This window comes from Macaca nemestrina, chromosome 11 (assembly GCF_043159975.1).
Source record: "Macaca nemestrina isolate mMacNem1 chromosome 11, mMacNem.hap1, whole genome shotgun sequence".
NCBI classification, from domain to species: domain Eukaryota; kingdom Metazoa; phylum Chordata; class Mammalia; order Primates; family Cercopithecidae; genus Macaca; species Macaca nemestrina.
In genome coordinates this window covers 129871300-129885408 of record NC_092135.1, presented here as the reverse complement: position 1 = coordinate 129885408, position 14109 = coordinate 129871300, and the positions used below count along the sequence as shown (strand labels likewise).

Here is a 14109-nt window from a genome sequence, read left to right as displayed (position 1 = left end):
TCTCGAATGGCTAGTGTGCTCAGCTGCGGGAGCAGGTCCCTAAAGCCTCTGCAGATCCGAAGCCAACACTCCGCTGGGACAAACTCTAGGCAATAACACCAGATGAATATTGTGTCCTATGGGACTTCCCGGGGAGGGCCCTTCCCATTGACGTTAACAGTCCCCCTGCGAAGGCGCAGCGCGCTCCTACTGGCTGGTTGGGATGCCAATCGCCAAAGCTGGCTTTCCATTGGTTCCAGGGGGACACTGCGAGGCTAGGGGGAAGGAGAAGGGATCAGGAGCGGGAGCTGAGGGGAGAGAGAGGCCGGTCCTGGTCTGGCCGCTGCGGCTGCTCGCCCGAGGTCTGCAAGCCGGGCTGCGGCTCCATCCTCGGCTCCTGGGCACCGTCTGCGAGGCTCCGCCGACCAGAGTGAGAAAGCCGCGGGCGGCGAGCGCCGCATCATGTCAGCCAAGGACGAGCGGGCCAGGGAGATCCTGAGGGGCTTCAAACTGTATCCGCCCGGGAGCGGGGCGGGGCCGGGAGGACTTGGGAGGCGGCCGCTCACTGAGGAGACTGGCCGGGGGCGGGGGCCGCGCCAGGTGGGCCCCGCGGAAGAAGGGCTGCGGGAGGGGAGAGGAAAGGAAAAGCGTGCCGTGCACCCGGCGGGACCAGGCGCGAGAAGCGCCCCCAGGGGCGTCCTGAGGGAGGAAGGGGACGTTGACGGGAGCCCCAGGGGGTGGCGGGTGGGGACGGAAGAGCTTGGGGTACTGGGCTGCGAGAGGTGCCGGGCGTCGCAAACTCTGTCGGAGAGACCGGCTGGGTTCCAATCCCCGGCCGGGACCCAGAGGCCGGAAGGGGGCTGCGGCCCGCAGGGAAGGGCTGAGGGGGCGCGGTGGGCTGATCTTAAAGTCTAGAAGCCTCTTTGGCTATAAGCCTACCCGAGGAGCGGGGAACAGTGACTTGGAGCGGGCGACCTTGTGTGGGACAAATACCAGTGCTTTTAAAACTCTCTCAGGGCCCCCACCGCACCGCACCCCACCCCCGTCTGGTTTCCACAACTTCTCTTCCAAACTTGTGGCTTCTTCCAGGGCTAGAGTAGTTGGGGGAGGTGGGGAAAGAGAAGTCCAAGATCAACCTCGTCTTAACACTCTTGGTCTTCTGAGGCATTGGTCACTGCTTCCCCCTCAGCGCCTCAGTTTCCTTTCCAGCAACACGAGGACCATAGGCTTAGGTGTGGGGTGCCTCGCGCTGGGGCTCCTAGCCGAGGTGTCTTTGCTCGCTCCTGTTGGTGCGGTTAATGCCTAGCTGTGGTGGAGCTGTCCAGCAATAGTGTGATGTCGCTGGGGCCACGGTAGGATAGTGGGGTAGAGAAATCATTGCCTCGGGCCTGTTGTGATGCCGCTCTTGCAACCTCTCCTTAATGTGGTAAGGAAGCTTTGTGTTTTCGTGGAGTGTGTTAGTCTGTCACCATATGATGCAAATGAAAAAATGCAAACTTGTATATTCAAATTTTCCATTCTCCTGCCGGCTTTAATCTCTGCATACATCCTGTCTGTAATCTATAGTACGGAACGTTCTTAAATTGCTCCCTCAGTGAAAAGGTAGTCACCGCTTTAGGACTCCTCCCTTGGAGGTTTAGTAAAGCACTGTTTTCTTGATATTCTGTTGTGTTTTCACAATGTCCATGTCACCCTTGCAAAATTTAATTGCTTTGCTATAATCAGAAACCAAGTTGGTAATACATTTTAGACCACAGTGCAAAAAGGAAGTTTTGGATGTACAAGTGAGATTTTTCAAGTGAAAATTGATCTAGGCTTTTAAAAAAACCTAAAGGCTGTATCACCTTTGCATACTACCATTCAGGATAAAGTTTCAGTACTTTCATGTAGTGATTTAGTAGCAGCCTCTTTAGAGCTCCATGTGCCTTTCTGTGTTTCTCTCCATAATGGATCATATAGGTATACAGGGATGACTGAAGTGCTGGAAAAGCTATGACATGAATTTTATTTTTCCCTCAAGTAATTTGTATTATTACTTAACATATAACAATGTAATAATATTGTTACTTAACATGCTGTGTAAGCAGTAAACCAGAAACTATGGAGAACTGAGAGATTTCAGAAGCAACGTTTTCATCTGATTGGAAATACCATATTGCTGAAAAGAAGAAATACCTTTTTTTTTTTTTTTTTTTTTTTTGAGACGGAGTCTCGCTCTGTCACCCAGGCTGGAGTGCGGTGGCCGGATCTCAGCTCACTGCAAGCTCCGCCTCCCGGGTTCATGCCATTCTCCAGCCTCAGCCTCCCGAGTAGCTGGGACTACAGGCGCCCGCCGCCTCGCCCGGCTAGTTTTTTGTATTTCTTAATAGAGACGGGGTTTCACCATGTTAGCCAGGATGGTCTCGATCTCCTGACCTCGTGATCCGCCCGTCTCGGCCTCCCAAAGTGCTGGGATTACAGGCTTGAGCCACCGCGCCCGGCCTAGAAATACCTTTTTAATGGCTTTTGAACAAAGCAGAAAAGTTTGAGCTTCTCACCTTCAGTCTTGGCTCTTGAACCTGTTAAGAAAGAGGATAAGAGACAAATACGGAAAAGAGTTTCAGAAAGCAGAATCTGTGTCAGCCCACTAGAAGGAAAAGCGAATCAACCAATTCAGTGATGTTAGTGCATCCAGAAACAGGCTTTCGGGGAAAGCTTGACCTGAGCTGATTAAATCCTGAAGCACCAGGGAAGCAGCCACATCAAAAAGTTAGCATGAGAGCAGTGGCGTGCTCATCCTCTGGTAGCCTTTATTGGGCATTTGTGGAGTAAGAGGGAAAAGAAAAGCAGGAATGTTAAGATATGCTACTACCTTCAGGAAAAAGTAAAATTAATGTTTTAGTAAGAAACTGACTATTGTCTACCTTTTATTGGGTAAATAGATTTTCCGAACTTTCTTTCAGAGTATCTGTTTCTGTAAGAATAGTTTATCACTACAAAAAGAGCACCATTATGTTCTCCCACCAACAGTGTTGATAGTACTCAGTTTTCCACGTTGACTAGGTCGGTCTTTTTTGTTTGCCAGTTTAGATAACAAATGATATATTGTTTTAATTGGTATTCTCCTGGGATCCCTACATCCATGAAAAGGTAATGTAGCATAGTGGTTAAGAGCTATACTGGACTATGTCGCTATACTGCCTGCATTGGAATTCCAGCCCTGCACTCCTAGTTGTGTGTCCCTGAGCAACTACTTTAACCTTGCCTCAATTTTCTTATCTGTAAAATGCAGAAAATAATAGTATACTACCTATCGCATGGGGCTTTGAGAGTAAATGAGTTGATATCTAAAGCATTTAGAAAAGCACCTGATCTACAGTAAGCATTATGCTTTAGCTAGTGTTATTCTTGTTGTTATTAGATAAGTTGCACATCTCCTCTATTTGGCCATTTCTTTTTCTTCTGTAAATTGTTAATTTTGTTTTTGCCCATTTTACTATTAAATTGTTTATTTTTCTTATTTGTAGATGTTCTTTACATATTGTAATATCAATCCTTTGCCTATTATATATTTTGCAAATATTTTCTTTCAATGTATTGTCTCCTTTTTTGTTGAACAGAATTCTAAAATTGTCATTTCAAATTTATTTTATTTGTTTGAGATGAAGTCTCGGTCTGTTGCCCACATTGGAGTGCAGTGGCACAATCTTGGCTCACTGCAACCTCCGCTTCCCAGGTTCAAGCAATTCTCCTGCCTCAGCCTCCTGAGTAGCTGGGATTACAGGCACATGCCACCATGCCCGGCTAATTTTTGTATTTTTAGTAGAGACGGGTTTCACCATGTTGGCAAAGCTGTCCTCAAACTCCTGACCTCGTGATCCGCCTGACCTCTGCTTCCCAAAGTGCTGGGACTATAGGCGTGAGCCACCGTGCCTGGCCTCAAGTTTATTAATATTTGCCGTCTGGCTTTTGCATTTTGTATCTTGTTTAAAAAGATCTTTCGTATCCCAAGATTAACTAAATATCCTATCTTTTCTTCTCTTTTTAATGTTTAGCTCTTTAATCCACCTGGAACGTATTTATACATTTGGTATAGGGTGGATATCTAAGTACTTCTGCTGTTTGAATAGCCAGTAGTTCCAGTACTAAGTACTAAGTCCGTCTTTTCCTCACTGTTTTGAAATGCCATCCTTGTCATATACTAAATTTTCATAAGACGTAGGTTTATTTTTTGATTATTTCTCTTTCATTGATCTATTTGTCTCTTCTTGTGCCTATACACATTTGGTTGAATTATTATAGCTTTATGATGTGATTTAGTACAGTTTACAATAGGATTGGTCTGTGACTAACATAATATGTGTGTTTAAGGTCCCTATAAATATTTATGCCCCTTTTATTCACATAGAAGCTTGCCATATGCCCATAGTAGATAGAAACATGAGGACTTGGCTGGGCATGGTGCTCACACCTGTAATCCCAGCACTTTGGGAGGCCTAGGTGGGAGGATGGCTCAAGGCTAGGAGTTCAAGACCAACCTGGCCAACATAGTGAGACCCCCAACTCTAAAAAAAAAAAAATTTAAAGATACTCCGTAAGAGTGATGCATAAATCAGGCATGGTCTGAGTGAATTCAGTATAAGCCTTTGTATTTGCCATCAGTTGTTTCAAAAACAAAATCTTACAAGATTTTATTCTCATATCACCTTCACCCCATCTCACCCTACCTCTTTCAGAGTATCTGTTTTTGTGAGAAGAGTTTATCACTACAAAAAGAGCACCATTATGATCTCCCACCAACAGTGTTGATAGTACTCAGTTTTCCACGTTGACTAGGTCAATCTTTTTTATTTTTGCCAGTTTGGACAACACATGATACCTTGTTTGAATTTGTATTTTCCTGGATCCCTAGATCCATAAAAGGTAATATAGCATAGTGGTTTAAGAGCTATACTGGACTGCGGCGCTATACTACCTCTCAAGAAATGCAAGGCTCTCATACACATTAAGAACCTTGCATTTCTTTCTTGTTTGTTAAAAGCATAACATTTCCTAATTGTAAATTAATGTTATGAATGAAATGTTACTTGGGGAACAATATGATTCTCCTGCAAATATTTTGGATTTGATTTTAAGCAGCTGACATAGAGATTGATGTTTGTAAATCCCACGTTTCCCGTTTCTTTTCTTCAACAAAGGTCTGTTGGGTGACTGTTATGTATAGGGCACTCTACACTTGAAGGATACAAAAATGAATGACTTATAGTCCCTTCTTTCCAGAAGCTTAACCAGCTTTATGTCTGTGTAAAAGGAATATCTTCAAAAGCAATGCATTTTTTAAAATTCTATTTAATTTTCCTATTACAAACTCCAGCTACCTAGAGTCACTTTTGTAAGTATTATTTAATATAGCCTTCTAATGTAGCTAATTTTTAATGTGTTTTTTATAAAAACGGAATAGTAAATATCACTTTGTAACTTACTTTGTTCACTTAATAATAGATTTACCATGTTTATGATTTCCAAAGATAATTACTTTCAGTTATTTTCACTGACAGATTTGTCACAGTACTCTTTTTTTTTTTTTTTTTTTTTTTTGAGATGGAGTCTCACTGTTGTTGCCCGGGCTGGAGTGCAATGATGCAATGTCAACTCACTGTAACTTCTGCCTTCCGGGTTCAAGCGATTCTCCCGCCTCAGCCTCCCAAGTAGCAGGGATTACAGGCATCCACCACCACGCCCGGCTAATTTTTGTATTTTTAGTAGAGACGGGGTTTCTCCATGTTGGCCAGACTAGTCTCAAACTCCTGACCTCAGGCCTCCCAAAGTGCTGGGATTACAGGCGTGAGCCACCGCGCCCAGCATTTGTCACAGTACTCTTATACTAGCTTTCTAGTATGGTCTGTATCCACTGTTTTGCCTATTTGAATAGCTTTTTCATCAACATAAAAATATTACTTTATTAAATTAACAAGAAACTGACAGACTTCCATGAGAAGGAATTATGCTTTTATGATTTCATTATCTTTAATCCATCTGGAATTTTCTTTGGTATAAGATATAGAGTAGTAATGTAGCTTTTTTTAAATATTAGCTTATTGTCTCCATTTATTTATTTAATTCATTTATTTATACTTCAGATATTATAATATCCAGAATATAAATGGCTTGGCTGCCTACAAATCAATACGATAAGCATTTAACTCAAAATGGACAAAGGATATGAACAAGCAGTTCCTAGAAGAAAAAAGCAGATGACCAATGAATAAATGAGGAAATGCTCAACCTTGTTAAAATAATAGACTATCTGCCAGGTGCAGTGGCTCATGCCTGTAATCCCAGCACTTTGGGAGGCCGAGGTGGCGGATAGCTTGAGCCTAGAAGTTTGAGACCAGCCTGGGCAACATGGCAAGAGCCTGCCTCTACAAAAAAAAAAAAAAAAAAGCGCACACAAAAATTAGCCAGGTGTGGTGGCGCATACTTGTGGTCCCAGCTACTGGGAGGCTGAGGTGAGGGGATCACCTGAGCCTGGGAGGTGGAGGTCGCAGTGAGCCAAGATTGTGCCCCACTGCATTCCAACCAGGGTAACAGAGTGAGACCTTGTCTAAAATAATAATAATAATAGACTATCACTTTATTCCCAATTAATTGACACAAATTTAAAAGATTGATAATATATATATCCTGAGAGTGGCACTGTATGAAAATAAAATTAAAGAAAAAAAAATAGGCCAGGCACAGTGGTTCATGCCTGTAATCCCAATACTTTTGGGAGGTCATGGTGGGCAGATCACTTGAGGCCGAGAGTTTGAGACCAGCCTGCCCAACATAGCAAAACCCCCTCTCTATTAAAAATACAAAAAATTAGCCAAACATAGTGGCACATGCCTGTAATCCCAGCTACTCAAGAGGCAGAGGCAAGACAATCGCTTGAACCCAGAAGGCAGGAGTTGCAGTGAGCTGAGATCACACCACTGCACTCCAGCCTGGGCTACAGAGTGAAACTGTCTCAAAAAAAAAAAACATAAAAATTTATTTAAAAAAAAAAGATGCCAGGCCCAGTGGCTCACACCTGTAATCCCAGCACTTTGGGAGGCCAAGGTGGGCAGATTACTTGAGGTTAGGGGTTCGAGGCCAGCCTGGCCAATGTGAGGAAACCTCATCTCTACTAAAAATACAAAAAATAGCTGGGCATGGTGTGGACAGCTGTAATCCCAGCTATTAGGGTGTCTGAGGCAGAAGAATCACTTGAACCTGGGAGGCCAAGGTTGCAATGAGCCGAGATTGCACCACTGCACTCTAGCCTGGGTGACAGAGAGAGACTCAGTCTCAAAAAGAAAATAAATAAATAAGAATATTCAGTGTTCACAACATTGAAGGAAAAGGGCACTCTCATTTGGTTTATATGTGTGTATAGTGTCTATAGAACGTAATTGGTATCTATCAAATGTTTACACATAACTGCAGTAGAGCATATAGCATGATGGTTTAGAGTATGGGCTCACTTCCAAGGTTTAGACTCTGAGCCTCAGCATCTGTATCTCATATCATCAGAGGGTTGTTTTGAGAATTAAACGAAACTGCATAAAAAATGTTTGGTTCAGTGCCTGGCATATAGTAATATCTGCCGCCATTCATTTTATTAATAATTACTAATAATAATGACAGGCTGGGTATGGTGGCTTATGCCTGTAATCCCAGCTCTTTGGGAGGCTGAGGTGGGTGGATCACCTGAGTTTGGGCGTTCAAGACCAGGCTGGCCAACATGGTGAAGTCCCGTCTCTACTAAAAATACAAAATTAGTCAGGCATAGTGGTGTGCACCTGTAATCCCAGCTACTCGGGAGGCTGAGGAAGGAGAATCGCTGGAACCTGGGAGGTGGAGGTTGCAGTGAGCCGAGATCACACCACTGCACTCCAGCCTGGGCAACAGAGACTCCATCTCAATAATAATAATAATAATGACAATAGTGTTAATATGATTGTAAAGCCACTTATTTCTCTGAGATATAACTGATGACTTCATTCTAGTTATATTTTCCTACTGAAAAAAACTATGGTATTCCCGTTTTGCCTCTGAATAAATGATTCAATAGGCATTGATGTATACCTCGTGTTTATCTTGTCTAGAAAATGAATCTCATTCTAATTTATGGCAGGTTAGTAAAAAGAGTTTGGGCTCAGAAGGTTTCTGAAAGCACCTTTCACTTGTGTTCTTACATTTCTTCTCCCATAGTTGGGTCCTGGAATCCCTATATCTTCTTTCTCATAGTACCTTGATCCTTGACTTTGCTTCCAACCAAAAACTAGTTGGCTTTACATCTTCTATTTACTCACTTAAAATAAAGAATAAGAATGATCGACTTATTAAGAAAAGTCGACTGTAGAACTTCTCTTGAATGTCAGTATTCCCTAGTACAGTTGCCTGGGCCAAACATTAAAAATGAATTTGAGGTTTATTATTTCCCATAATATAGTTTTTGTCTATCAACCCAAAGTCTTGGAAAGCAACCAGATATACCACTCATATAGCCCAATTTCATGTAGATTGTGATTGGTAGCTTGTTTCCTCATGCATGGACTCTTGAGAGTTTGATTGTTATCTTGAATGGATTAAATGAATATAGTGTCCTATTGATTATCTTAGGATTCTTTTTTTTGTGTGTGACAGGGTCTCACTGTCACCCAGGCTGGTGCTATCATAGCCCACTGCAGCCTTGACCTCCCAGACTCAGGTGATCGTCTGCCTCACTCTCCTGAGTATCTGGGACCACAGTTGTGCACCACTATACCCAGCTAATTTTCATATTTTTTCTTTGTAGAGAAAGGGTTTCACTACGTTGCCCAGGCTGCTCTCGAACTTCTGGGATCAAGTGATCTGCCCACCTTGGCTTCCCAAAGTGCTAGGATTACAGACATGAGCCTCCATACCTGGTCTTACTTAGGATTCTTTTTTTTTTTTTTTTTTTTTTTTGAGATGGAGTCTCGCTCTGTTGCCCAACGTGGAGTGCAGCAGCGCGATCTCGGCTCACGCCACTCTCCTGCCTCAGTCTCCCGAGTAGCTGGGACTACAGGCACCCACCACCACACCCGGCTAATTTTGTGTGTGTGTGTATTTTTAATAGAGACAGGGTTTTACCATGTTAGCCAGGATAGTCTCAATCTCCTGACCTTGTGATCCACCCGCCTCGGCCTCCCAAAGTGCTGGGATTACAGGCGTGAGCCACCGCACCCAGCCCTTAGGATTCTTAAACAGGCATTCCTGCTTTTGCTTTTTGGAAGGAAGTTAGAGTATAATTAGATATTTATGTAGTCTTCTACTGACCTTCTAAGTTTCTTCCCAGGGTTGTGTATATGGTTTATAATGAAACATTATGGTAACTTCTGGAGAAATGGGACAGAACACGGTAAAACTCTCATGAAGAATTCCAGTTGTAATTATCACTACATTTGATAAAGGACTAGCAGTGGTTCTGAGGCTTGGAAGCTCTAGGTTCTTACTAGGGTTGACCTCAGTTTTGCCTCCCAGGCCTCACTTGTCAGCATTCTGCATCCACAAATCCTCATGTTATGAGAGGATTTGACTTATAGATCTATCCCTCCCTATTCCTGAGCTAAAGCCTAGCATCATAAGAAGGAATTTTAAAGGCCATCTTCTCCAGCAGCCGGACTATTCTAATAATTGCTTGAATGCGTAAAACTCAAATTGTCAAAGTTTTGAGAGCAGCATTCTTTCTTGCTTTTGACCTGCTTATAATTTTGGAGCTGGGAAGAAAAGCAAATATATTTTCTTACAGTCCAGTATCCACAAAGATTTCAATGGATTGGATTAAAGCACACTGTTTATGGCAAAGAAGGTGATGGTCTCACTGTAGGACACATGGGAGCTTGTTTAGTCTATAGCAAAGGGAGGCAGGGAAAAGTGGAGCTGGTGCAAAGGAGGGCCACTTGAAACATGGCATACATTCAATAATGGGGGAACTGAAGGAAGTTTAACCTAAAGATGAAAAGAGTTGGACAAGGGACATGAGTGTTCTCTTCTAAAGTTTAAAAAAAAAAAAAAAAAAAAACTGTTCTAAAGATGAAGAATTAAATGTTGCTGTGTAGCTCTCAGAGGAAGTACAAGATTTGGAGGGTAGAAATTACAGGTGACAGAGTTTAGGCCAGTTTTTAACAATTAGTAGAGTTACCTGAAAAAAGATATTTTCCAGAAAGTGTTTTAAGCAGCAGATGGATGCCTGTCTGTCGAGTGTTGCAGAGGGAAATTTTGTATGTATCAAATGTGTATTACGGTAGATGATCTCCAGAAATACTCAAATCGTTTTCCAGCACTACAATTCTTTGATTTGGTGACAGCCTCTCTTACTTTACAAGTACTCTTTTCAGCAAATGTTTATATTGAGATGTGTTCTACACCTAAAATAGGCAAAACGTTTTTTTGTTACCTGATTATTTCTTTTTTGTTTTTGACACAACTCTTAGACACTCAGTATTGAAGTGTTTGGTTTAGTGCATTGTGGATACAACTGATTCAGAATCAAGGAGAGCAATTATTGCCTTTGAATTTAGATAACATTTAGAGAATGAAACCTGAATAGCTCTAATATAAATTAACACTGTAAATATAGCCACAAGAAGAAAGGGGGTGGTCTAGTAATATCTCATAATTCTATACTGCTTTTCGGTTTTTAAAGAACTTTGATATATTACTGCGTTATCACAACAACCCTATTCATTGTTAGCCTCACTTTATAGATTAAGGAATTGAGGATCGATGAGGCAGTGACTTAAATGAAGGCAGAACCTTAATTTAAGCCTTGTTTTGTCTTTTAAAAGTCCATCTTTTCTACGGTATACCATGGTGCCTCTCTGGAGAATTTATTCTTTTGTTGTTGTATTATTAATTTTGAGTTTTAAATTTTTCTCAGCTTGGCTGAGTGAGGTGTCTTATGCCTGTAATCCCAGCACTTTGGGAGGCCTAGGTGGGCAGATCACTTGAGGTCAGGAGTTCAAGACCAGCCTGGCCAACATGGCAAACCCCACAGAAGCTATTTGGGAGGCTGAGGCACAAGAATCACTTGAACCCAGGAGGCAGAAGTTGTGCAAAAAAAAAAAAAATTTCTCAGCTCACTGCAGCTTTAACCTCCTAGGCTCAAGTGATCCTCCCACCTCAGCCTCTCAGATAACTGGGACTACAGGCGCACACTATCATGCCTGGCTAATTTTTGTGGGTTTTTTTTTTTTTTTTTTTTTGAAACAAAGTCTCGCTCTTGCCACCCGGGCTGGAATGCAATGGCGCGATCTCAACTCACTGCAACCTCCGCCTCCCAGGTTCAAGCAATTCTCCTGCCTCAGCCTCCTGAGTACCTGGGATTACAGGCACCTGCCACCACACCCGGCTAATTTTTGTATTTTTAGTAGAGACGGGGTTTCACCATGTTGGCCAGACTGGTCTCGAACTCCTGACCTCAGGCAATCCACCCATCTCGGCTTTTCAAAGTGCTGGGATTACAGGAGTGAGCCACCACGCCCAGCCAATTTTTGTTATTTTTTTAGAGACCAGATTTTGCCATGTTGCCCAGGCTGGTCTTGAACTCTTGGGCTTAAGTGATCTGACTGCCTTGGCCTCCCAAAGTGCTGGAATTAACAGGCGTAAGCCACCATGCCCAGCCCTTTTCTCAGTGTTTAAGTCACAGCCACATTTATTTTTCAGTTGAAAATTATCCTCTTCTAATGTGGTCATGTCCCCTATATTATTTTTTTCCCTCAATTCACCAGACACAGGGGCCAGGGTTAAGCCCAAGATAATGAATTTTTTAACAATTAAGAGTTACCAGAGGAAAAAAATACATTTTCCAGAAAATACTTAAGCAGCAGGTGGATATATTCTTGTTTTCATATTTTTTTCATCTTAAGCACAGTCCTCTTAAACATCGGCCTCTGTAGTCAAGAGATGGCTACTCATAGGGGTCTGATTAGCAACTTCAGTGATGATCAAACATAGGAGGTTGTTACTCAAGTCTGATAAGCACAAGATTGTGTCCATATAGTTTTATCCAATAAAGTAACACAAAATTTATCCCATGGTGAAGTTGTTTTCAGATGAGCAATTCAGATAATCTCGTTAATGGAAAAAAAAAAAGTGAAAAAGTCTTGGATACTAACATGGATAAGCAAACATTTCCTGGCATTGTTCAGAATACACAAGGCTACCTTGTGACCAGCTTATTTCAGTTTCATCCTGAAACCTTTTCCTTAAACATCTGTGAAAAATATCAGGTGAAAGTATATTGTGGGTAGCTTATAGAACCAACTCGAGGATTCCTGTTACAGAGTGTTATTATGCATTTAGGGTTTATTTAAAAGGTCCATTAAATATTTGTGGATTGAGATAAGAATCTAACAGACCATTTCCTTTTCTGTGATTCTCTGTTAAAAAATGTGGTCCCATCTGTGGTCCCAGCTATTCAGGAGGCTGAGGCAGGAGGACCACTTGAGCTCAGGAATTTGAGGCTACAGTGAGCTATTATTATGTCTCTTCATTCCAGCCTGGGCAACGGAGCAAGACCCCATCTCTACAAACTATATATATGTGTGTGTGTGTGTGTGTGTGTGTGTGTATGTCTATATATACATATCTGTGTGTGTATATATGTATGTATCTGTGTGTATATATATTTGTGTGTGTGAAAGAGAGCAAATTGTAGGATAGTCATAACTATGCCATGTGTGGCACTGCTACCTACGTGACTACTCTGTGTGAAAAGTATAGTTCTTCACCAGGTCACTGATAAAGATTAAGAAAAAGGGACTAAATCTGAGATTCAGCATTTTCATGAAATAGGAAGTGAGAAATGTAACTGTAAGCCTTCATTTCTTTTGAGCCATCTTCTGCCTAAGAAGCAAAGACAAGGGAACCAGAAGAGCTGCGTTCTGGTCATAGTGCTGCCACTTACTGGCCATTCATTCAGACATTTGTTAACAGAATCTGTACGTGGTATATCATCTGCTAAACCAAAGAGATAGAAAATAATAAACCAGGCCAGGCGCAGTGGCTTACGCCTGTAATCCCAGCATTTTGGGAGGCCAAGGCGGGTGGATCACCTGAGGTCAGGAGTTGGAGACCAGCCTGACCAATAGGATGAAACCCTGTCACCACTAAAAATACAAAAATGAGCCGGGCATGGTAGCATGTGCCTGTAATCCCAGCTACTCGGGAGGCTGAGACAGAATCGCTTAAACCCGGGAGGAAGAGGTTGCAGTGAGCTGAGATCATGCCATTGCACTCTAGCCTGGGCAACAAAAGTGAAACTCCGTCTCAAAAAAAGAAAATGATAAACCAGTTTCCATGACCAAATAACTTATATAAGGGAGAGAGAAAGAGACCATAACAATCAGAATACAATGTGTGAAGTGCCTAGTAGTATCAAGTGCTGTGGAAACTCAGAGAAAGGATGACTACTACTAGGGGTGTTGTGGAAGACTTCAAGAATTATCACTTGAGGTTGGGCGCAGTGGCTCATGCCCGTAATCCCAGAACTTTGGGAGGCCGAGGCGGGCGGATCACTTGAAGTCAGGAGTTGGAAACCAGCCTGGCCAAAATGGTGAAACCGTGTCTCTACTAAAAATACAAAAATTATCTGGGTGTGGTGTTGCACGCTTGTAATCCAAGCTACTCGAGAGGCTGAGGCAGGAAAATCGCTTGAACCCAGGTGGAGGTTGCAGTGAGCCGAGATCATGCCACCGCACTCCAGCGTGTACGACAGAGGGAGACTCCATCTCAACAACAACAACAACAAAGGATTATCACTTGAATAGGATCTTAAAAGATGAGATGGTGCCTAGTTTAATCTTTATGATAGTACGGAGTAACAAAGAGGAAGGAAAGTATTTCAAGAGTGAGTTGGAGTCAGGAATAAGGAAGGATAAGGACCAAACAAATCCTTGGAATTCATCAAAATTTTATTCATTAATGATATTTAAGAATCAGCTGAGAGGCCGGGCGCGGTGGCTCAAGCCTGTAATCCCAGCACTTTGGGAGGCCGAGGTGGGTGGATCACGAGGTCAGGAGATCAAGACCATCCTGGCTAACACGTGAAACCCCGTCTCTACTAAAAAAATACAAAAATTAGCCGGGAGCGGTGGCGGGCGC

At 42.6% G+C, this 14109-nt stretch overlaps 1 protein-coding gene across 4 annotated transcripts in view; it reads left to right on the top strand.

Moving 5' to 3' along the window:
* The first annotated feature begins 87 nt into the window (after window positions 1-87).
* LOC105473925 (phosphodiesterase 6D) overlaps window positions 88-14109 on the top strand; it is a 57488-nt gene continuing 43466 nt past the window's right edge. For 3 of the 4 annotated variants that reach the window (XM_011728129.2, XM_011728128.2, XM_011728127.2), the window contains exon 1: window positions 88-491. In XM_011728129.2, coding sequence (XP_011726431.1) covers window positions 442-491 — 50 coding nt within the window. In that variant the 5' untranslated portion in view covers window positions 88-441. Of the gene's footprint in view, window positions 492-1360; window positions 1406-14109 lie in introns of those variants that run through there. The other variant, XM_071073551.1, reaches the window with a different exon arrangement.